Raw genomic sequence first — 24689 nt, 5'->3', positions numbered from 1 at the left:
TTCTTTGTTCAGTTAATTGAGCTACACAGACTATTTCAAAGCACCAAATATTATTACAGCTTTTTATTAATCATAAAATAAAAATAAATATACCTTTAAATATAAAGGCAGTGAAATTTTCATCTGGCAGAGAAAAAGTGAAAACATAATTATTCTGCTGTTCTAAGGTACTTCTAATGATGAAAAAAATAGTGGAAATGGCTGCCAGGTTTTTTTCAAACCAAGTATTTGTTAATTTTTTTGGCCACAAGTGTCTAAAATTCTGGTTTTTATCCAACCTTGAATGAACAATGATTTTGCAGCAACATTTTGGAGATACATCTTAAAAAGTGTACCCTTGAGCAGTCTAAAGGCTTCTGCATAATGATCAATATGGACTTGGTTAACTTATTGAAGCATTGCAATGTGGGCCCAATATACATCACAAGTAGGGTAGTAATTTCCCACTAATCCAATCATCACTTGAAATTTTTTCCCACAGTAACTGTTTCCTTATTGATTGGTGTCAGGTGAAATTGGCTGCGTGTTTTTCAAAACCATTGCTCTGTGCCTAACTTCCTCAGACACCACTTCTGGGCAAATGGTAAATAACATGAGCTCAAACACAACCTGTCAGAAAAAAAAAAAATGGATTAAATTAACCAACTAGTTTCTTCACTAGCTGACAGGATTGCCACGCAAAGCAAAATGTAGTCTTGTGGAAAATTAGCTGTAACAAAAACAGAACACGATGAAAGATCACATCAACAGCCTGACAGAAAAGTGAATTCTGCCCACCTACACACACTTTATCTCAGCCTAGCATTTTTTTTCATGCATCACCCAAAATCAAATGGGTAACACTTCTGTTTATCAATTATGTAAATTGAGTCAGGGTTAATTAATAAGGATTTTTCAATATGGAACTTACATAAAACAGATGTTTAGTAACCTTGATATCCTGAAATGCTTCAAACACCTAAAACAAAATAATTATTGATGTGTCTTATGTAAAAGCTGGAAAAGTGTATTCAAGAAGATTTCAGCTCATTTAATATTCTTGCACATAAAGAATGTTTAATCAAGTAGTACAGTAACAGCCAAGCTACAACTGTCGATTACAGCACATATCATCCACACACTTATTGCTAGTAACTGGCCAGTTTCAAAAAATTGAGGTTACCTTCAGTGTTCCAAGTTTACTGTTTTTCTTTCCCACCAGATTCTGGAGAACTTCTATAATATAAATTATTTATAAAATATGTTTTTAAGGAAATTTTGTGAAGTAATCCCATACAACCTAGTATGAATACCATTAATTCTGATAACTTCATAAAGTTAAAATTTCATAGAAGGACCATTCCCATAAATGAATACTGAAAAGAATGGAAAATTCTGATGGCTGGAAATTAAAATAATCTTGTCATAACTCCCCCACCAATAAAGCACCACAGTTTCTTTACAAACTTTCCCCCTCTATTTAAGTAATACAACACATTTTCCAGGCTCCACAACATGACAAAGCCATGCAGGATGTTGGGAGAACACAAAGAAAGCATATCAATTAAAAGCCAAAGGCAGGTTAGTGATTGAGAATTAAGCTTTCCAAGTGTTCTCCTAACATCTCAAGTGGCTTTAACACGTAGAGCCCACAAACAATACGTTTTATTGCCTTTATGTCACAACCAGTTAAGCATGCTGGGTCTATAGCTTGACAAAACATCTGGTTGGAAACTATCAATTGAAATAATTACGTCAGACAACCGATAAAACTGAAGAAGCCATGATCTTAAAATGTTCTTACATATACATTTGTGTAACAGGGAAAAATTACAAAAGCAAATACACTGTCCATTTCTGACTTGCCTGGAATGTTTTTGAGAAGTTTCTGTCTTGCTCTTTTGCTGGTTTCAAATTTTTCCTGAAATAGAGAGAATGACTATCGTAAGACAATGAAGTTTGAAGTTTATTGAAGCTTAATAAGGAGAAAGCTTAACAAGAAATTACAAATTAATCTAATTATTATTGATCTAATTTACACTTTCATGTTCATGAAGACCGTTCACGCCCACAAATAGCAGGAGCTAGTCGAGGCGGGTGAGAATTAGAGGTACAGCAGTGGTGATAGAGTACACATAAAGCTTAAACATAAATTAATAACATTTCCAGAAAAAGACAGCCACTTAAAAGTCGTATATACAACTGCATCATTAAACATAAGAAAATAGTAACACTTAAATTTGTAGAATATAAATTATAAAGCCAGTTTATAATAAGTAATTTTTTTTAAATAGAAGGGGTGATTCAACATAGTAATACTCAGCCTCAAGGAACGAAAATAACATGTCCTTGAAGAGTTTTTTGAAAGCTCTCTTCGGGAGTTGACGAAGAGCATCGCAAATGGAGTTCCAAAGTTTAGCTCCGAAGCTAGCAAAAGAGCCCTGGCTTTGATTCAGTCTCGATGGATTAATATAAAAATTGCTAAAAGAAGAGAACCTCGTATCGTGATTATGCTTTTCAGTAGCTTTAATGAAAAGATTACTAATGTTAGTAGGTACAGTTAGACATGAGATGTCAAACATAATTGAGGAAACTGATTCAACATATAACATATTTATGGGGAGGGTTTTTGAGGAGATAAATAAAGGTACCGCATGTGCTCTGGGTTCAGAAAAATATATTAGTCGAAGAACACATTTTTGTAGGACAAGGATTATATGTAAACTGGATTTAGCAGCTTGGCCCCAAACAGCCATGCCATAGGATAGGTAAGGGAGGATCAAAGAGTGATAAATAGTTAATAGAGTGGTTAAAGGTACGACATGCCGAAGGAGGGCAATAATTTCAATTATTCTACTTATTTTTAGTGCCACATTGTCAATGTGAAATTTCCAACTCAAATGACTATCCAATAAGACACCTAAATATTTTATATGATCCTTACATTCAAGAGAGGTAAAAGAATGATTACTATTATCAAACATTCGAATATTGACTGTAAGGTCCAGTTTACGCTGATAAGGATGAAAAATGACAAAGTTAGATTTTTTAGCATTTAAAGTTAGTTTATTTGCATTGGGCCAATCAGAAACTTTGACCAATTCGCTATTGACCGTTTCTTCAAGGGTCTTGAGATTTTTATTGGCATACAATAAATGACACATTTTCAGTTAACAATTAAAAACAATTTACCTTGATCACACCTCCCTACAAAATACTGTAAAAACCTGGAGATAAGGTGCACCCTGAATTTAGCTGCTCAAATTTTGGAAACAAAGTTTTTTTGATGGAAATCAAAAGAAATCTGGTCGAGTCTTGAGAAGTCTTCTTCATCCACTGTTCATCGAACGTAAACTCACTATTAACATCGGGTTTTTATGGTACTTCAAGGACTAAATCAGTGTATTTTGCAAAGAGTGCAGTCTTGAAACCCTTTTTCTTATTTTGTATACTCTCCTCAACCAAAATGATTTGCAGCTTGGAGCAAATATTCATTGTAAAAAGTCCAACTTCCTTACTGCATCAGTACGTGGTACTGAAGGTTTCGCCAGTTCCCCACCAGGCCATGTGGAGTCACGGAACAAGTGAATGTAGTACATTACCATTGATTCAGACACAAGCCACTCAACCATACGGTGGATTTCCCTGGGCAAGGAACAAAGTCATCTCATTACATGGTGATCAGCAGAAATGAAGAGAAATTTATTATCCTTCAACTCAACCATGTCTCAGCCTCTGCTTCATGCTTCCATGGTTAGGTACAAATTGAAGTACCTTAATTCTACTGTCCACAGATGTCTCCACATTTTTTCTATAAGTAATGTTTTTGGAATAACTAACTTGACTAAATATAATTACTCAACCCTTCATGAGACACATATTATAGGAACACCATACAAAGAAATCAAAATACCAGTGTACATTATTTCCTTAATTTTAATCTTTAAATCCCATGATTGGAAATTTTATGATTACCATCTGTCCTTGTTTTGATCTTTATTCAAACTGGTATTTCGACCCACTATATGATAATTACCCACATATTTTCATTCCACTACTATGCATTATATTTTACCATATCAGGACAAAAGAATCTACAAAATCAGTGGTATTACACCATAAAACAGGGCAAAATTACTGAAAGAAAAATTAGCAACAAAAAGGCCACACACACAATAATCCAAACCTTAGTTTGTTGATGTCCTTTCAGAGACAAACTCTAATGAAACAGATTTTTTGTGGTTGTGATAAAGGACACTTTCACAGTTTTGTTTGTGTTGTTTTCATCTTTTCCTGCATCCCTTATGTAATTAAAATAATGCTCATATAATGCTAAAAACTAAAACATGAAATAAAGATGAAAAAAAATCCTTTATTTGATGGTTTCACAAACAATACACAGGTCTGGACATTTTTCTTGTCGCTCATATTTTTCATTCCTTTTCAACTCACACAATATCTGTCCACATTATATGCTAAACCAATGAAAAATGAAAAAAGACAGTGTATTTATAACAAAATCATCCAAAAACCCTTACTTGTTAATTGTGCCTCCAAATGTGACTTGTACAAAAGCTATTAAAGTTCTTCTCAGCCACTTAAAAACTGTGTACAAAAAGAATTTTTTATATAAAAAGCTATAATTGAAACGCAATAAATGGAATTAGTCTGCGTGTTGAGACTAGAATTGTGCTGCTTGACGAAAAGCATCTTGTTGACAAGACAGTCCAATTTTCCTTGGCACTTTTTTAGAATGCGGAATTGGCTTACTTTTGGGAGGCTTGTATCTCAGTGGGCTGTCCAAAAGTGTTAACCGATCGCAGAGTTCTTATTTTCAACAATACGTTAATGATACAGGTAATGAAGGTGACACAATTGACACAATTTACACAAAACTCTTTGTTTAAAAGACATTCCATTACCATTTTTTATCTCTCACTCTTTGACTTAATAATGATGTTAACCAAATGTCGAAACGTCGTCAACAAATTTTTAATATGCTTTTATGAAAGGTTTTATTGCAATTTTTTATTGTTAAATGTTTTTTAAATTCTATTGATAGTAGAAATTCATTATGAATTCATTATCATCATATTCATTACAATTACTGTTGTCATATTTTACTTTTTCACCAGGATGGTTCTTTCTCGGAGAAATAACATTTTAAAAACAAGATTAGCAGTGTTGATAACAGAAAGTATCCTACATGTGGAAAATCATCACATTTACCTCCTTTCAGCTCAAATATTTCACCAATCAATCCATAAAATGGCTCAGCAATAGAATCTTTACGCAGGGAACTGCCAATAACAATTAAGGCAATCATAATTATGTCAGGATTTAATACCAAACATCTGTCTTCCCAAAATTGAGCAAATCCAAATGTTAAGAGTACCTACTGTAATAATGACATAGAAATATATATATATATTTCATGTCCAAATTAAGCACTGTGGGGTGAATCATTGCCGCTACCATTGCACATAGCTCACTAGGCTTTCCTAGTTTGAGCACTCAAGCATGGCTTAGACGATACCACAAATGTGGGATCGTTCGGGGCAACCATATTGGTCCTCCCCTTTCCTACCATTAGCACTGCACTGATGAGGCCCAGAAGGCCAAAACAGTACTGTCTGCAGTTAGATATAACACTTTGGCATACAAAGCTCTGCTTTCATGTCCAAATTGAGCACTGTGGGGTGAGTCATTGCTGCTAGCATTGCACATAGCTCACTGGGCTTTCCTAGTTTGAGCCCTCTGGCATATGGCTTAGTCGATACCACAAATGTGGGATCCTTTGGGGTAACCAAATCGGTTCTCCCCCATCCTCGCATCAGCACTACACTGATGAGGCCCAGAAGGCCAAAACAGTACTGTCTGCAGTTAGATATAACACTTTGGCATACAAAGCTCTGCTTTCATGTCCAAATTGAGCACTATGGGGTGAGTCATTGCTGCTAGCATTGCACATAGCTCACTGGGCTTTCCTAGTTTGAGCCCTCTGGCATATGGCTTAGTCGATACCACAAATGTGGGATCCTTTGGGGTAACCAAATCGGTTCTCCCCCATCTTCGCATCAGCACTACACTGATGAGGCCCAGAAGGCCAAAACAGTACTGTCTGCAGTTAGATATAACACTTTGGCATACAAAGCTCTGCTTTCATGTCCAAATTGAGCACTGTGGGGTGAGTCATTGCTGCTAGCATTGCACATAGCTCACTGGGCTTTCCTAGTTTGAGCCCTCTGGCATATGGCTTAGTCGATACCACAAATGTGGGATCCTTTGGGGTAACCAAATCGGTTCTCCCCCATCCTCGCATCAGCACTACACTGATGAGGCCCAGAAGGCCAAAACAGTACTGTCTGCAGTTAGATATAACACTTTGGCATACAAAGCTCTGCTTTCATGTCCAAATTGAGCACTGTGGGGTGAGTCATTGCTGCTAGCATTGCACATAGCTCACTGGGCTTTCCTAGTTTGAGCCCTCTGGCATATGGCTTAGTCGATACCACAAATGTGGGATCCTTTGGGGTAACCAAATCGGTTCTCCCCCATCCTCGCATCAGCACTACACTGATGAGGCCCAGAAGGCCAAAACAGTACTGTCTGCAGTTAGCTATAGATATATACACATATATTTAGTATAATTTTAGAGCTGAGCAAAGAGTTTCCAGCAATCTTATTGGTCGAGCAGCTCCTTATATGACACTATATAAACTGCTCCACACAGTTTGTATAAAATCTTAAAATAAAATGTTAGTAAATTATACTAAAATGTTCTGATTTTAGAAATTTCTCTGTTGTTCAGCTCTGAAATTATACTAAAAAAATTATTCGCCTCAGGTTAGGTGAATATTGTCGAATAATCCCCTCGACTTTGCCTCAGGGATTATTCGATGATATTCACCTTGCCTTTGATGAATAATTTTTAATATACATCATATATATATACATCATATAAATATATATATACATCATATATATATATATACATCATATATATATATATACATCATATATATATATATATATATAATGTAAACAAACTGTAAACTTGTGTTGAATAAAGATACTGAAATAAATGAAAAACGAAAGTCCTCTTTTTCTCCCTCTTTGCTTTTGCCCCATGCGTTTCACCGCGTTTGCACTGCAACAGCAGTGAAAGACATAGTGCAAAAGCATAGACAAAAAAAAGAAAAAGAGGACTTTAGTTTTTCATATATATCAGTATCTTTATTTGACACAGAAGTTAACAGTTTGTTTACATTATATATATATGATATATATATATATGTGTGGTAGGCAGAAAAAAACAACTACATACACATTCCTACAGATGCAATCTATATATATATATATATATAGGAGGAACGTGGGTTCAAATCCCACTCAGGGCAAATTTTCTTTTCAAACATTTATTCTATTTAAGTATGATTACTTGGGGTGTACAGGGTCAGGGTTTCCCTTGCATACAGAATTTAATTGAAATTAGCCTGTATCCATAATTGGATCCTCCTTTGTGATCCGCTAAGTTGACTTCGGTTGTGTATCTTTAATAGATCCTTAGTTGGGTTTCATATGGGGTTATAGGCTTCCCCTACCCGGTCACCTTGAAAAGTTAAATTTCCTAGCAGACCACGTCTCCGATCACATAAATCACATCTTTGATTGCCATGTTGCCAGCATGGTTGTCCTGATAGTGTAGTGGTCATCACACCTAACTAGTAACAGGAGGGACGTGGGTTCAAATCCAGTTTAGGGCAAATTATCTTTTCAAACATTTATTCTATTTAAGTATGATTACTTGGGGTGTACAGGGTCAGGGTTTCCCTCGCATACAGAATTTATATATATATATATATATATATATAACTAACTGCAGACAGTACTGTTTCGGCCTTCTGGGCCTCATCAGTGCAGTGCTAATGCTAGGATGGGGGAGAACCGAGACGGTCACCCCAAACGACCCAACCTTTGTGGTATCGTCTAAGCCATGCCAGAGTGCTCAAACTAGAGTAAACCAGCGAGCATGCGCAATTGCAACGGCAATGACTCATCCTAGATAGAGTGCTCAATTTGGACATGAAAGCAAAGCTTTGTATGCCAAAGAGCTATATATATATATATATATATATATATATATATATATCTATGGTGCACCTTTGTTAGCCTGAGAGTGCCATTAATGACTATATATCTATATGTATATATATATATATATATATATATAAAGTGTGACTTGATTTTTGAAGAACAGTGCTCAATACATAGAAGTAGAGCGAAGTATATATTGTGGGGGGAAAAAGACAAGTAGACTACAAGTTCATCCCTACAAGCCTGTTTCGTGGTCGCCCACTCATAAGGGGATTTAACCATTGACACGAATTTTAAATTGGAATATTACTCATGTATGAAACATATGTATGAACTGCGGTTATGAAACGTATATGTGCACGATCCTTCGCAGTAAAGCACTATTTGAGCAATAGTCACTATTGCTCAAATAGTGCTTTACTGCGAAGGATCCTGCACATATACATTACTCATGTAATTGGCATGCTCCTGAGGAAGACCGAGATGGTTGAAACATTGAGGTAATAAACCAACAAAGCTACATTGGAGTTGGCCTCTTGACCATCACATTTCTACTTTTATATTTACATTATTTCAAGAGCCCATGATTGCTTCAGTGATCCTCCAAGCAGCGCGTTTGAGACTGATCAGCATTGCTTGTGGGACCCCTTGCAAGTTTCTACTTCTATATATATATATATATATATATAGGTAGATTTATAAATTAAGTAAGATTTATAAGTATATTATTTATAAGTAGATTTATAAAGATTTATAAATTTATATATATATATATGAAGTGTAGAGTGTAGTTATTCGTAAACAGTGCTCGATACATTAATGTAGAGCGAAGTATATGTTTGGGGAGGAAAGAAACAAATAAACTATGCTTTCATCCCGACAAACCTGTTTCATGGTTGCCCACTCATCAGGAGATTTAATAAGAATATAATAATAATAAATACTGATAATACGGTATTTATATAGCACTATTTCTATCACTATTCAATAGCGCTGTACAGTAATGTTATAAATCGCACTGATAAAATTATAAAACCATAAAAATCTCCAAAACATGAGTTGAAGAAACTAGCTAATAAGGTAGTCTGTAATAATAAGAGTAAAAACTTTAAAACTTATAATGAATTAACTAATTTACTAGCTAATGAACTAGCTCAACAACTAATCAACTAATTAACTAACCAACTATCTAGCGGCCTAACTATTCTTACAAAATAATTTACATAATAACAATAATAAACATATATCTCATCTATACGGCACGAAGTTTAACAGTTCAGCTGTTAAGTAGGAGGGCTTTGTTTCTATGGCAGCAAGAAGACACGAGTTCATTAAGTTTGTCGAGGGTAGAAAGTTTCAGTCGGTAAATGATTAGAAATTTTTTTCTTTAGGCAGAGGTTGCATCTTTTGCTTGAGCTGGTGAATGCGAAGACAGGATGCACCATGAAATATAGTGTTCAATGTTGTTGTCTTTGAGAGTCCAGATGTACTTGCTTAGTTCAGTTGAGTTTCTGTGTTTAGAGTGGCAGAATGATGTGGTATGGTTTCGATATCTTGTTTTCAAGTCGTTTTCCGTGAGTCCGATGTATGTTTCTGTTGTGTTGTTGTCATTGCGTGTGACTGTAGCTTGGTAGATCACTGATGATTGTGGGCAGTTTCCTTGGAGTGGGTATGTGTTCTTTTGTCGGCAGTTGCATGTCTTCTTGTCTTGAGTGGTATTAGGGTTAGCTGTGGCGGTGTCATTAACTTGCGTGTATGACTTTAGAAACTGCTTATTGTGGTTATCAATTATCTGTTTGGTGTTATTCATGCAGCTGTAACTTATTTTTATGGTGTTTCAGTTGAAGAGTTTTTGGAGCTGGTGATCTTTAGGGAAATGCTTGTCTATTAGGGCGAGGAACTTGTATCCGATGTTGGTGCTGGTGTTTTTGCCAAATGGAGGGTTATACCAGATGACGTTGTTGCATTACCTCTACACACTACAGTATGAACATCTAACAACAAACATATCGATGGAAAAACAGACAACGTATTTTCCTTCCTCAACACATATCATGCTCTACCTTTATGTATCAAGCACTGTACTACAGAAAAATTGAAACAGACTTCGCATATATAATATATAAATTTAGCCACGCCTGAAAGCAGAGCTCCCAAGTTCGTAATATTAATGATAACATAAAAGATGTGCATTTACCAAGACTTGCCTGAGAAGTCACCCCTCCCTTTGTTTTGATAGTCTCCCCTACCCTACCCGTGCAATCTGAAGGCACATATGTACACTCGGTCAGTCACCAAACGAAAAGAGGTTGACCATATTCCATGGGTATGGGGCTCTGCCTCAATGCACACTTTGCGCATGTGGGAGCCCTGCTATAATTACAGTTTAAAATTACTCAAATGAAACACGCATTATTCTCTGTAACTCTGAGTTTCATACTTACACACTCATCAGACAGATTTAATCTGTCTGACAAGTGTGTAAGCACTTTTTTTTAAATTTTTTAAAAAAAATTTTTAAATGTAGACTAGTGAGCAGTACTTCTGTGAACAGTAGTTGTAAAACTTCTTTTATTTTCCGACGCGTTTCGTCTAACTGTCGTAGACTTCTTCAGGGAGTTTTACAAGTATAACTAAACGCCTGTATTTATAAGCCAAAGTTACGGGGGACGATGACCATAAAGGCTTGGCTGGACTTACGAACAGGAACAGGCGAAGTTGCGAAAAATTTAACACGCGTAAGGCAAGGTGAGAAAAATATTTTGGGGGCCGTGGTTTTAGCTAAAACCGTGGCCCCCAATGGTCATTGGCCCCCACAACTTAATTTGGCTTATAAATACAGGCATTTAGTTACTCGTAAAACTCCCTGAAGAAGTCTATGACAGTTAGATGAAATGCATTGGAAATTAAGAGAAGTTTTACAACTACTGTTCACAGAAGTGCTGCTCACTAGTCTATATTTAAAAAAATTTTAAAAAATTAAAATATTTGTTAAAAAATTAAAAATTTGTTAAAAAATAGATAAATGTGACATTTTTTAATTATTATGTTCCTAATTGACTGTATAGCTGGTAACTAACACAAATTGTCAGTATAACCACCAGTATCATTGTTTAATTTTTTAAAACTGTCCAATCAAGGATCAATCGATAACATCAATGCTTTTAATTACCTCTCTTCTTGATCAAGGCCTGTTTCCTATAAAGTAATTTTCAAAAATTGTTCAGGATCAAAATTGTGTTTTTTTCTTAATTTTTTTTTGTGCGAATGATCATTAAAATCAAAATTGTAAAATTAGCACCAACTGAGAAACAAGTGCTATGGCGAGTGCATTACATAATTGCTAAAAATAGAACTGAAGAAGTTTCTAGAACACTTAGTCATGCTGACTCATTGAGAACTTTTAATGGAAATTTCTAGAACCCTTAGTCAGCAAATTTTGTTATGATGCAACAGTGATGTCATGATACTAAAAATAGTTGTATTACAAATCCTAGAATGTTCCAGAATATTTTGTAAAATAGTAATAGTAATAATAGTAATAATAGTAATCAAAGTTTAATGTCTTTACATGGGGCATAGTTACCTATACTGCTCGAGCCAGAGGCTCATGTATGAAACACAAGACAACAACCAACCCATCCCACCCCAGGGGAGGACATCCATCACACAGTAATCTCATGAGTGGGAAATTAACATCTCCTACTCCTAACCCTGCAGGAGACGGGACCTTCATTTATTCGTTCCTTCCGAGAAGACTAGAATATCTAAACCATTTCTTGATGTTGTAGAAAGGCAGCATATTCTTCTCAATTATTTTAAGACCTTGAGTGTTAGTCCGGCCGGGGCTTGAACCCTCACCCTCCCGCACATCAGTCTAGTACTCTATCCATTGAGCTAACCGGGAGGCGGTTAAAAGATATATAAGGAGTTGCGATCAGTAAAGTTAGGCCTTTTTCAGTGAGTTAGTGTTGTCGTGAAGAGCCCAGAGGAGCTAGTGTTATTTACTGTTATTGGAATCGTCAGCCGTGTGGAAGGCTACGTTGGGAAAAGTATAGTGGACGTTGACAAATTACAAGGATCACTGAAGGGAACTGTGAGTTGTGCAGTAGTGCACTGAGATCAGTATAGTCTTTTAATAGAGGGCTCTAAGTTAAGAAGATAGTTATCATATTGGTTATTGGTATTGCTCCGTAGTTATTACGTCAGTTAAAAGTAGTTGAGTTTGTATGAGTTGTATCTTTCTGGCAGTTGAGAAAATACCGTAACAGAAGTTACTAATGGTGGATATTGACAACCAAATATAACCTTTTCAACTGTAATTATCACACTAATGTTTTTAACTGAACATATTAATAACAGTGTTTTGCTAACCTCATCAGCTTCTTCTGCTGGGATAATGTCAAAAGGTAGGCTAATTAAAAAAAAGTTTGTTAATATTCAAGTAAATGCATCAAGCAGAAAGTCAAATCAAACTATGCATTTACCACAACATATAATCCTACACATTCCACATACCTTTTCAACACTGATAAAAGGGAAAACCCTCTTTTGGCTGGTTCACTTAAAATAAGAGGGTAATCTTACCTTAGGCAAAATTCAAAAGGTAATAAAAAGCAGCAAGACACAAAGAACTTCAACAAACCTGCGTTCATCTGTTGTATACATGCACCAGCTCTAAAATGTACTCTAAACCAGAAAACTCTGCACATGCAAGATAAAGTCTTCTTTTCAAGTTTAAATTTAAATTAAATGCAGATAATGTGGTAGCTATGCTCCCAATTAAACCTCTGTTGAGGACCTAGTGTTGTACACATTTTATTTTTACTTTTTAAAATATTTTGACCTGGTTAATAGCTCATTTTTAATTAAACCACTTTTAATTACCTTTGCTTCTTAAGATGTTCAGGACTTGGGCTGAGAAAAGAGTACAGCTCTTCACTTAAGCACAGTTTCTCATCAGCTAATAATGTCTTCCACAAAAGTAATTTATAAAAGAACAAACATTAACATTGGTAAATGGGTTTGCAAGATTACTGTGAGCTACCTTAACCTCGAGAGTATTATCCTATACATTTTCTTAAACAAACCACCAGCTCATCTGTACAGAAAAATTGTATGGGAAAGGAGTTAAGCAACATGATTTTTTACCTGTAGGTATTCTTCCAATGCTTTCCTTGATCGTTCTAAAAACTCATCATCAATGGATTTGTACCATTTTTTGGATGGCACAGGCAGATCACGAGAAAGCCAAGAACAACACTAAAAAAAAATATGTCTCAGACTTAAATAAAAATCTTTAAATATTGTCATTATTGTAATTTTGCATCTACAGAATTTTGCATGAACTGGGAGTTACCAGACAAATTATTTCTTGGAGGGGTTCTCCCTATTTATTTCTATTACCATGCCATATCATTACCATGCATGCCATATCATTACCATGCATGCCATATCATTACCATGCATGCCATATCATTACCATGCATGCCATATCATTACCATGCATGCCATATCATTACCATGCATGCCATATCATTACCATGCATGCCATATCATTACCATGCATGCCATATCATTACCATGCTTGCCATATCATTACCATGCATGCCATATCATTACCATGCTTGCCATATCATTACCATGCATGCCATATCATTACCATGCATGCCATATCATTACCATGCTTGCCATATCATTACCATGCTTGCCATATCATTACCATGCATGCCATATCATTACCATGCATGCCATATCATTACCATGCATGCCATATCATTACCATGCATGCCATATCATTACCATGCATGCCATATCATTACCATGCATGCCATATCATTACCATGCTTGCCATATCATTACCTCCTTTAATTTAACATGGAGAGTCTCAAAATCTTTGAACTTCCTGGTTACAACCCAGCCTTCTGAATTGAGATTTCCACCTCCCCCATGTGATTTGCCAGATGATTGTGCCTTGTCTCCAGCACTGTGAACCACTATAGCATACACAGGTACTGACCTATCACCATCTATATTGCACTGTGTGAAAAAAAGAAAAAAAAAAAGGGAAAAGAAAAAAAACATTGCAATTATACATGGATCAGGCTATCTAGTGAATAAAATTTGCCAATGGAGTGTGTACAGTTACAAACCCACCTCAACACTAGGTATCTCTATCTTCCACATCCCTAAGTTTTCACACCATTGATCTGAAGAAAAAGGCAGGGTCAGTTATGAATGAAGACAAGGATTGAATAGACAATTTCAGGTCGCCATGCCTACTAGAGCTGACCGATCAAAATTTTTGTTGTTTCCATAATTCACAACACTCAACCATCTTTTCACCCAAGTCTGATAACTGGAAAATTATATATTTGCTGCACAGTGAGTGTAGCAAGCAAGCGCCATTATAATCAGGATTTAGGAAGAATACAAAAAGAGGGTTTGAATTCTCAAATTCATCACTTTTTACCAGAATGCATCAGATTTAACCACTTTATACCACTCAAGAGTGCCTTGTCGGTGCATTCTAGTAGTGCTCTTTTCAATATGCCTGTGAAAGCAGCAGAAATAAGCAGATTTTGACTGAAAATTCTGTAAAAGTTAGGCCATTCCTTTTTTTTTTTTCACAATAGGTAAATGTGATTTGACATATTCTGAATGTGTAGAAGTATTTTTTTAACGTATTTGTAGCGTATTCCTTCATTCTCAACAACAAACACAAGCACCTTTTTTTTTGGAAAGTAATGAGACTGGTTTTTGAATTTGTTGTACAGCATATTTGTTGTCAAATTTGTTGTACAGCATATTTTGAAGCCTTCCAAAGATTTGAGTGGCCAATTTGTCCTTCTTTGATCCTTCTTTGATTCAATTCGATCCTTCTTTGATCCAATTTGATCCTTCTAAACAGCTCTGACCAAATGTTCTTAAACGCTCTCTGATAGTACACATGTTTTATGCATTTTAAGTGATAGTGTTCAAGACTGGTTATGGCCGCAAAAGGTCCTATTGCTATGTTTTATGTTATTGTTTTACATAGGGTTACTACTATAAGGACATTTCCTATATGTACTCAATCGTGTTGTAAATCTATTTTCTAAGTAAAGGCAAATCAACTAATAGTGAGTATTGTAAATTGGCAAATCTACTATCTTGATCACTGAATGAGGGACAGTTGAATTAGAGCAGTGAAAGGAGTCACTTAAATGATCAATGAACTAACTTCTGTGAAGTGACACACTGTTAAGCTGGAAAGCAAAAGGCAGTCAACCATTAAGAGATGCCGATAGGCCTGTGCAACTCCTGCCTTTTGCTATTGCTTTTAAATCTTCTGCTCTTAAAAGTGAAAATGTAAAATAAAAATGGCTTACCTTGTTCCATACGTGTGTTGTTTGCTCCTGGTGTCGTTATTTTACCGATTTCACTTGATTTAAGCAGTTTTTTTTAAATCCTGGTTTTCTACCACATAACCAGGATTAAAAAAAAAAACACTTAAATCAAGTGAAATCACTAAAATAATGACACCAGGAGCAAACAACACACGTATGGAACAAGGTAAGCTATCTCTATTTAATATTTTCACTTTTAACTATCTTTGTGGATGTCTTGTAGAAAATCCCATACAAATCCTTATAAATATGCAAATTGTGTTCCTTGTGTGGTTCTCAAAGAGAGCTTGGACTGCCTGTGCATGCACAAATTATTAAAAACATCCTGTATTCTGTCAGTACCTGTTCTCTCTACATGAAATTCCAGCTGCATTCTTTCTGTTTTCAACTTTTCAATCTCACCAGTTAAATGTTCCATTTCCTAAAAAGGGAGTAAAATAAATATTACTATCAGTAAAAAACAAACAATTAATATTATTTACAGTTATGCTGCTTGGCTGAAACACTTTGAGACTAACCATCCACTCCATTGAAAACTTAAGAAGCTTTACAAAAGTTCAAAACAATCAATTAAAATAACTGTAGTTATAAAAATATCCAAAATCATTGTGAATGACTTGAGTTTTTCAGGGAAAGTGACCCTGGTAGGCTCAAAAGCTAAGCCTTTGCTGTATAGGGTCAAAAATTCAAAAGTTGACATAGATCACAAAAATTCTACACATACAACTACAACTATATCTTTAAAAAAATTCTTATTTTTAATAATAATACATTGCTCTTTACTCATATTTATAATTCTAACAAGCTGGCTCTGTACCTCAACCTCAGCTCCATAACTTCTTTTCACAAATTCCAATTGCTGTGTCTTGAAGAGAAAGTTTCTTTTAAAATAAATAAACTGTTACAATATCTTAACAACACTGACTACAAACCACTACTGTAACTGTCATCACTATAATTATAAAATGTTAATTGCCAAGGTATTAACAAAAAGAGAAAGAATACTCAACAATAAAAAAAACTATCAGCCTTGCTGTTCTCTAAATTTTGTTCGTGTGATATATTCAGAACATATACTTTTAAGGTTGGCATTACCTTCGAAGCAAGTCTTTGATCAAGAACTTCTAACTTATGGACAATTGCTTCACTCCGTTCTTCAACAGTACTTGGTTTGCGTGCTAAAAAGAAAATGGTATCTCCTAATTAATTCAAATATTAAAAGACATTCTCACTGGTGCCTCAGTCATCCAAAAATATTTGTACAAACATTTTTTATTTTGTTCAAACAGTTTTTTGAAGATGACCTCACGACTAGGAATAATACAATTGAAAAACTAATTGCAAATTTGAGTGATCAGCAAGAAATAATTTTGAAAAATATAAGGTAACTGAGGAGATGTTCACATACCAAGCTTTGGAGTCCCATCACTTTCTGTTCCAACCTAAAGTATAAAATAATTAATCAGAAAAGATATGAACATGTTTATGGAATAAAGAAAATTATATGCATAGTGGTTACCAAGCGTATTCATTTTTACATTCTTATCTCCTATAAAAATATATAAAGAAGCCCCTGCAAAAATTAACCAAGGCATCTATTTAAACTCTGCTTACAAAAATTACATTTATCTATTAACTGTTTAGATATTCCAGGTACTATGACTTAAAACTGTTTTTCTCTATCCTAGGTTAGAAATGACTGAATGTACATACATCTTCATCCGTTGTATCCAAATCAAATTCATCATTCCAGTTCAAATCTAGGTCCTCATCCTCTCTGTGTTGAGCACGCAAATCATCAAACTCTGCTTCTGATTGACAAACAAACATGAAGTACTCTTCACTTAGCACAAACTTGCGGTAAAACCTTTCCTCTAAAGTTTTATAAACCTTCTTCTGCGCATCAAAGAACCCTTGAAGTCCATGTGTACCATACAAGTACTGCTCCATTCCTCTCACCAAAGTGGTGTCCAACATCACAGATTTGTCCGATGATGGAGCTACATATACTTGGTAGATTTCTTGTGCACTTTTGTGCAATTCGGTGTGTTTTACTAATTTAAGATTCTGAACAGCCATCCAGAAACTGCAATTATTGAAAAAGGGAATCAATGAATTTCAAATACAAAATGTTATATTCAAAGAAAACAATAAAACTCTATCACTTGAACTGTGACAAAATCAATTTTAAAATATTTTTAAGTGTAAAACCCAAAATCCAGGGTTTAAATTGAATTAAATTTGCAACGATTTAAAAAAGATTTGAATTTTAAATTGCAATTATTGTGGTTATAAATCTTTAGAAAAAAAGAACCCAAAACTGACCTGAGCATGTTTTTGCTGCCAGTTTTATTTTGAAGGAAAAGCATAAAAAAGCTCCTTGCCAAGCTGTTATCCATCACCTCAGGAAAGCCTAACACTTTGGCTTGAGATGTTGCACTCAGTTTTTTAGTAACCTTGAGTTTCTCTTGTCCAGTCTGTATTATATCTGTCCCTCCCTTATTACTATAATCAGGTCCCCCTAACATTTTGATGCGACGTTCACATTGAGCTTTAGCCACAGTACACTGGTTAATGTACAGTTTTAGATTCCTAGCTCTCAGTTGAGCATCTTTCTTTAGGGCTTTTCCTTGTTTGTCATCTTGTCCAAACTGATCAATTCCCTTTAAGTTGTTAATTGTAGTTGCCTGCATGATTTCTGCAATGATGTGATACCTGTGTGATGAAATCAGATCAAAAAGAGTAAAAGGTTTTTTCACGAGGAGGGTTGCATTACAATGACACAGAGCAAAAGCTACAGCTACAAAAAAAAATCTGTAGATTTGAAATCTCCACTGGTTTGTATCTCTGCTAACTTGTAATATTTTTACCTAATTTGCTTCAAAGCTTCAACTGAATTTGATGTATTGATCATCTTGATGAAGTCTTCATAAGTTTCTGCATAAGCATAACCTTGCTTGTGTTGAGCTGTGAGGGCTTCTTTAGCATCCAAATGGATGAGAAGGGTTTGGTTTATATAGTCAGGGTCGCACAACATGTCGGCCAGAGGCTGAAACACAGAGAATGCTAAAATCTCGCGCAAAAGGTACCGCATTGTGGAACAATGTGAGTTCTTTTGAGGAAGAAGACAGTAAAGCATGACCTCAGAAGCTTTGCGGAGATAATCAAGCTCTGCAGCTCGACTCGCGAGGCATGGATGGAGAACGAAAGGAATCGCATTATCAGAAAAAGTTCGGGTGTCTGCGAGTCGCAACTGTTGGAAGTGTCTGCTGAGAATTTCAACCACATCGTTCGACAAGAATTTCACGGTGTCAACGCATTTTAACCTGTCCACAAGATTCGCCGTCACTACCCACAGCTCTTCAGTAAGTAAATCGACAAAAGCAGCTTCATCTTTTCCCAAATCACGAAACCAAGACAGGCAAAAATCACGGATGAACAAATCAAACACCTCTTGGATGGTTTTGTCCACAGGTCTTGAAACAACAGTCTTATGCTTGTAAGGTTTGTGAGTTTGACTTCGAGTAAGCTTGGCCAGAAAACGGCTGACTGTTTCAACTTTCTTTGGAAGTTTTGGTGTCGATGGGTTTCGTTGTTTGCCGGAGAGGAGGTAAAGCATTGCCCCTGAGAAAATCCCCATAAGTATAACGAAACAGTTCCATAATATCGAGCAGAGGCTGTGAAGAAATCCGACCTGCCATAGCACAGCTACAAGGACAGTGAAACCTGCAATGTAGTAATTTTGCATGACTCACGAATAGAACACTCCAAGCGACCGGTATTATTAATCACAATTCTCCATAACCCATTTCAGGGAAATTTATCTCTTCTCATCTTCACCTCTTGATCGCAACACGTCCAATAAGAGCCTTCGCTTGCAAAGTTTTACTGTGTCTATCGTCTGTACAGCACAGTTTGCTGAAAATTTGTGCGCGGGCATATATTCTCACTTTTGCCGCTGAACCTAACGAAAGGTAAACTTTGCGTCAATCAAACTTTGCAAGATGGCGAGCGAAGTGGAAGCGAAAGGTGAGAGGTCTAAAGATGATTTCATTCCTCTTAGAACAATTACGAAACGAAATACAACGGGACAGGAAGACAACTTTATGAAATCATACTACGAGGAGGTTGAAAATATAACGCAGCTTTCTGAGGAAAAAATCGATGAAATAAGGTGGCAAAATGGGATTGAGATCCAAGGTGATAATTGCCCGAAGCCTATAACAAGTTTTCGCGATTTAAATTTACCTCCCGAACTGCAGCAATACTTGCAGAATAATGGCTACATCAGCCCTACTGCAATTCAGATGCAGGCTCTCAGTTGTGTTATGAGTGGGAGAGACCTCATTGGTTTGGCAGAGACTGGTTCTGGTAAAACTTTGGCTTATTCCTTGCCGTTGTGTATGTTTTTGAAAACAAGACAGCCATGTTTGCCTGGAGAAGGACCTGTGGCACTTCTTTTGACCCCCACCAGGGAACTGATGCGACAAGTGTCTGATCATATTTCAGAATTATTGTATTGTATCAAAGCAAGGACAACAGCAACAGTTTTACCAAACAATAACCATGGCAATGCCGCTGAAAACATCAATTCACTGCATTTGAATAACTCAAACACAACAAGTACCTCTTATTTGAGTGATTTTTTACCTTACAGCATGTTAAACACAGGGTCACTAGGAATGCCTAGTTATCATAGGGTATCAAGTAATTTAGCATCTTTCCCTTACTCATCCCCGGTAGGTACACCAATTAGCATAAGATACAAGTCAGTTGGGATTTGTGGTGGTGTACCAGTTTCAGTTCAGGCACAGGAAATAGGGAGTGGAGTTGATGTTGTCATAGCAACTCCTGGTAGGCTTCTCGACTTGTATGAACGTGGCCTGGTTAGTTTGGACAAAGTGTCATATTTAGTGATGGATGAAGCAGATAAGATGCTTGGGATGGGATTGGAAGAACAGTTGAGGAAGGTTGTTGGACTTGCCACTGGGACTGTGAAGGCAAGACAAACATTGCTATGGACTGCTACCATGCCAGATTCTTTAGAAAGATTGGCAAGATCTGCTGTGTTGGATCCTATTACAATTCAAGTGGGACCTGTTGGGCTGATATCACCTACTATTCAACAAAACGTCATGTTTCTTTATCATTATGAAAAACCAGAAAAATTACTCCAAGTTCTCCAAAGTACACCCAGTCCCCCTGTCATTGTATTTACATCATCCATCCAAAATGTAGATTATGTCACTGAGTTACTTAAGAAGGAACAGTTCCATGCATCTGGCCTGCACTCGGAAAAACCACAAGATTACCGATTTACATTGGTGAGGGCATTTCGTGATGGCAAAGTAGATGTGCTAGTGGCAACAGATGTTGGGTCAAGGGGTCTTGATTTTCCTGAAGTAACACACATAATAAACTATGATCTACCTGACAGCATTGAAGATTATGTTCACCGCTGTGGTCGCACAGGAAGGATGGGGCATTTTGGTGTTGCAACGTCTTTCTTAACACTTGATTGTAAAATAGCTGAGCAACTCAAAGAAATGTTAGAAGTAATGGATCAAGTTGTACCCAATGAGCTTGAAAACACAAAACAATTTGGCAAAAAAATTATAAAGACAGAGTTTGGCGATAGAGTTGTAGATTTTTGATAAGGTATTATATGGTACAATGGAACTATTGATTACAGAAGGGAGTTTGAATGCTCCCAAATTTGTGCAATTATAGAATCATTGAACAAACAATGCCAATAAATGTCGCTGTCATCCATAAGACCTCAGCTCTGAGAAAGGTAGAAAAATCAGGAAACTAGACAGTTTGTTAGTTTCCAACCATCAAAGGTTACAGTATCATTTAGCGAAACATCAGCAATAATCCTTCCACATTTTTGGACACGGTGTTACTCTTTCTTGTCCTTCTTGCCGCAAGCATAGGACAAAAAAAAAACATTTGTGTTCACACCATGGGGAGATGTGGTGGATTTACAGATAAATGCTGGACTCTACGTCAACATTGTGGTCTTTCATATCCTTTATCTCAAAAGTGAGTGTCCTGAAATAAAAAAGGAAGAGACTGAAAAACATGTTGAGCTGGGTCATCAAAAAAAAAAGGAAAGATTTTAACCTTTTGTCGTGCACATCTACTTATGAGTGGTGAGTCTCTTTTGTGTCTAAGAATTCACCTAGTTCACTATTGTCTTATGTTCAAAGTCGATTTTCATGATTTCCACTGACTCTTGCTAAGTTAATGAAACATATGTCGTTGCAAATGTATCTGTGTCTATTTATTGCTCAATTCAAAGGAAGTGATTTTTCTTTGGTTACCCAAAGGTATCCTGTCCATAGCCTTTTGGCCATTTTGACTGTGTAAGGGAGCTACTCTTCACGTTTACTTATACTACTGTGTTATCCCATTTTTTCCTGTTTGGTCCCTGATTCTTTACTTTAATTCCAGACTTTCTGATTTTTAAAAGTATGACTTAATTGTGTTAAGCCAAGTTAAGGTAAATCCAGAACTACATATTATTAATTGTTCCAGCCCTTTCAAGAGCTTCCTTTGAGTACATGGCTGAGATTTAATCAGCGTAAAAAAGTTTGTAGAAACCATCAATCCACACAGAATATGGTGGACTGATAAGTTACATCTTTTTGTTTGGAATGACATCTTTGGTTGTGAATTCTTAGCCGTGAATTTTCCAAAAAGACTGGAAGTCAGCAAATGTAGCCATGCATCAGTCCAATTTTCAATTTCTGAAAGGCAGCTGATATTGTTCGTGTTTGACAAACTTCTATAGAGCTCTAAGAAAACAAAAAAACCAACAAAAACCCTGATATAAAACTGGCTGGGAATGCTCTCAAGGAGAAGAGAAAATTCTGATAGGAGCATTTGTCTCTGCTCTTTACTTAGTCCACTAAATGATGCCAAAGTCACAGATGATGCCCGGCTCAATTCTGCTGAATCCTCATTCTTAAGATATTCCAAAGGATTTGGCAAATCAAGTTTGAACATTTCTTTGGGTTCCTTGTGCTGGGCTTCTACCCTGAAAATAAAATAACAGTGTTTCTAAAGTCCAGCCAGATAGAAAGTGATCACTCACTGTATGTTTGTTTTGTTTGATTATTTTATTTGCCATTTTTTTGTAATTTATGATGCATTAGCAGAAATAAAAAAAGGAATTACATGTACATTAATATGAATGAAGATTTGGCATGTGGCAAGGAAACCCATAGGGCAACCAAGAGCCTTATGCGAGCTACAGGCTCCTCATATTTTACAAAAGTGAGGTATCAGTCTTGGCATGATTTAGGTACAAATATTTCAGGCTAAAAAGGAAAGAACACGTGCCCACATATATCTGAAGCAAAGACAACAATATCAGGCACTCAAACAAACACATTTAAGCAGCTTGAGAAAAAATAAATAAATAAGGGAGTAAGAAGGGATTCAACTTAGGAGTAATGTTTGCAATTTAGACTTAAACAGGGAAAGTGTTTCAAAATTTTGGATTCTATATTCAGAGAATTGAAAAATTTAGGTCCTTGGAAACATGAAAACTGTTTGATTTTGTTCTGCAAGGGGGTAGGTAAAAGGAATTGCATTGTCTGGTGTAATAGCAATGATTGCTACTTGACAACTGAAATGATATTTTAAGAACATCAGGAAGACCTATCTTGAACAAAAATGTAACCTTTCTTATTTGAAATCAATATATATTGTAAGGATTAAGAATTTTCAACTGCTTAAATATAGGTTCAGTATGATTGTTCAAAGTACTTCTTGACATAATTCGTACCACCTTTTTCTGAAGTAGGACAACACATTTCAAGTTGGATAGACAAGTGGAGCCCCATACCATAATGAAAAAAAGTAAGAAAGGATAAACAAGACTATAGTTCAGGGTACACAAAGTTGAAGTGGGTCAGCAGAGAGTAGCTTTATAGATTAACCCAATGGATTTTGAAACTTTCTTAGCAAAATTAGCAATGTGTGGTTTCCATGACAAATTTTGTCAAGAATGACACCTAACATTATAGACTCTTTAACTAGATCAATATTAAATTGATTAATCTCTGGGTTAATGTTAAGAGATTCCCTTTACTGTATTGGTTTGAAAACCATGAAATTTGATTTAATTATATTTATTGAAAGCTTATTGGCTCAGCACCAGTTTCTTAAGTTAAGTAATTCTTCATTCAAAGTTTTCTTGAGAAAATTCAAATTTTTATGAGAGAAAAAAATGTCTCTATCATCAGCAAAAAGACTGAAGTCTAAACCCCTTAAGAGATCACATGTAACATTGATGTAAATAAGAAAGAGCAGAGGACCAAGAATGGAGCCCTGGGGGACACCACAACTGATATTTGAATAGGATGAATTAAGTCCATCAAACTGCACAAAATGTTGTCTATTGTTAAGATAGTCTTCAAGTGAGTTAAGTGCAACACCACGAATACCACAGTGAAGAAGCTTAACATGTAAAATTTGGTGGTTAACCTTGTCAAAGGCTTTAGACAAATCAATAAATATACCCACTGTTATCTCATTATTATCAATAGCCAAAGAAATGTTTTCATGCAAAATAGCTAAAGTATATTTATTTGAATGCTGTTTGTCAAGCCAGAAAGATTTCCATAGAACCCCGTACATTAATTATGCAGTCCATTTCATAAAGACTACATATAAAGGTTTCTTTGCAACACTCTGTGCATAATTAATGTTGGGGTTATGTGGAAATCTTGCCGTCAAGCCTAATATATCGTTCCCTTCATTAATACAGGTAAATGGGAAAGCAGTGACCCTCAACTTTGACATTTGACTGTTACTCGTATAATTACATGTTTAGCATACCTCTCTAACCAGACATAAGCACAGTATCCAGCGCATTCTATGGCCGAGTTAGTCACCACTTGAAACAAAATCTTATCCAGTAAAAGAGAGATGGCTGATATAGCATTATCATCTTCAGTTAGAATACCACAGGCAGCAAGTCTCCACTCCAACGACGTAACAGCAAATGTGTTTAAGTGCTTATAAAATGGTAGCGTCCTTTTCAAGCTTTTTATATCATTTTTAGTTTCACCGAGAACTCGAACTATTTCAGAAATTACAAAGTGTTGCAAATTTGGACGTCTAACAACAGTATCTAACAATAATGTTATCGATTGTTCGTTTTCACTCAAGTTGTCCGCCATTATGAGTGAATTGCGCACCGCTGGCTATCTT

General features: G+C 35.9%; 3 protein-coding genes across 6 annotated transcripts; 1 reads left to right on the top strand and 2 right to left on the bottom strand.

Moving 5' to 3' along the window:
* Positions 1 to 48: 48 nt before the first annotated feature.
* Positions 49 to 19358, bottom strand: LOC111332816 (sorting nexin-25). 4 transcript variants are annotated; one of them, XM_088733837.1, is made up of 21 exons: positions 18335 to 19355; positions 17790 to 18179; positions 17178 to 17550; positions 16873 to 16906; positions 16560 to 16642; positions 16282 to 16329; positions 15807 to 15885; positions 14233 to 14285; positions 13939 to 14115; positions 13228 to 13338; positions 12964 to 13049; positions 12595 to 12639; positions 12451 to 12490; positions 11249 to 11274; positions 5209 to 5279; positions 4518 to 4584; positions 3498 to 3624; positions 1846 to 1900; positions 1163 to 1215; positions 911 to 958; positions 49 to 609 (listed from the first exon to the last, which is right to left on the bottom strand). In XM_088733837.1, the coding sequence occupies exons 1-21, from the start codon at positions 19210 to 19212 to the stop codon at positions 493 to 495; spliced, it is 2961 nt and encodes a 986-aa protein (XP_088589963.1). In that variant the 5' UTR covers positions 19213 to 19355; the 3' UTR covers positions 49 to 492. The 4 variants fall into 4 exon arrangements, 3 of the variants coding, with proteins under 3 accessions (XP_088589963.1, XP_088589964.1, XP_088589965.1); XM_088733838.1 differs by lacking the exon at positions 12595 to 12639; XR_015991873.1 differs by lacking the exons at positions 3498 to 3624; positions 4518 to 4584; positions 5209 to 5279 and having other exon boundaries at positions 518 to 609; positions 18335 to 19358.
* Positions 19359 to 19437: 79 nt separating this feature from the next.
* On the top strand, positions 19438 to 22651 carry LOC111332838 (putative ATP-dependent RNA helicase DDX41). Its single transcript, XM_022938298.2, has one exon. The coding sequence runs from the start codon at positions 19469 to 19471 to the stop codon at positions 21116 to 21118; it is 1650 nt and encodes a 549-aa protein (XP_022794033.2). The 5' UTR covers positions 19438 to 19468; the 3' UTR covers positions 21119 to 22651.
* On the bottom strand, positions 21726 to 24687 carry LOC111332839 (uncharacterized). The gene is made up of 2 exons (XM_022938299.2): positions 24315 to 24687; positions 21726 to 22506 (listed from the first exon to the last, which is right to left on the bottom strand). Exons 1-2 carry the CDS (start codon positions 24656 to 24658, stop codon positions 21933 to 21935), a joined length of 918 nt encoding a protein of 305 aa, XP_022794034.2. The 5' UTR covers positions 24659 to 24687; the 3' UTR covers positions 21726 to 21932.
* Positions 24688 to 24689: the final 2 nt, after the last annotated feature.

Source organism: Stylophora pistillata, chromosome 9, assembly GCF_964205215.1.
Source record: "Stylophora pistillata chromosome 9, jaStyPist1.2, whole genome shotgun sequence".
Classification (NCBI taxonomy): domain Eukaryota; kingdom Metazoa; phylum Cnidaria; class Anthozoa; order Scleractinia; family Pocilloporidae; genus Stylophora; species Stylophora pistillata.
This window is presented reverse-complemented; position numbering and strand designations above follow the sequence as displayed.

What these genes read in the sequence shown, in the direction of transcription:
- LOC111332816 (XM_088733837.1), bottom strand. Translation starts at nt 19,212, where the DNA reads ATGCAAAATTACTACATTGCAGGTTTCACTGTCCTTGTAGCTGTGCTA. An exon ending in GGCAGCAAAAACATGCTCAG is followed by an intron (nt 17,551 to 17,789) that starts GTCAGTTTTGGG and finishes CAATAATTGCAG; the next exon opens with TTTCTGGATGGCTGTTCAGA. An exon ending in ATTTCATGTAGAGAGAACAG is followed by an intron (nt 14,286 to 15,806) that starts GTACTGACAGAA and finishes CTTTTTCTTCAG; the next exon opens with ATCAATGGTGTGAAAACTTA.
- LOC111332838 (XM_022938298.2), top strand. Translation starts at nt 19,469, where the DNA reads ATGGCGAGCGAAGTGGAAGCGAAAGGTGAGAGGTCTAAAGATGATTTC.
- LOC111332839 (XM_022938299.2), bottom strand. Translation starts at nt 24,658, where the DNA reads ATGGCGGACAACTTGAGTGAAAACGAACAATCGATAACATTATTGTTA. An exon ending in GCTTATGTCTGGTTAGAGAG is followed by an intron (nt 22,507 to 24,314) that starts GTATGCTAAACA and finishes TTTTATTTTCAG; the next exon opens with GGTAGAAGCCCAGCACAAGG.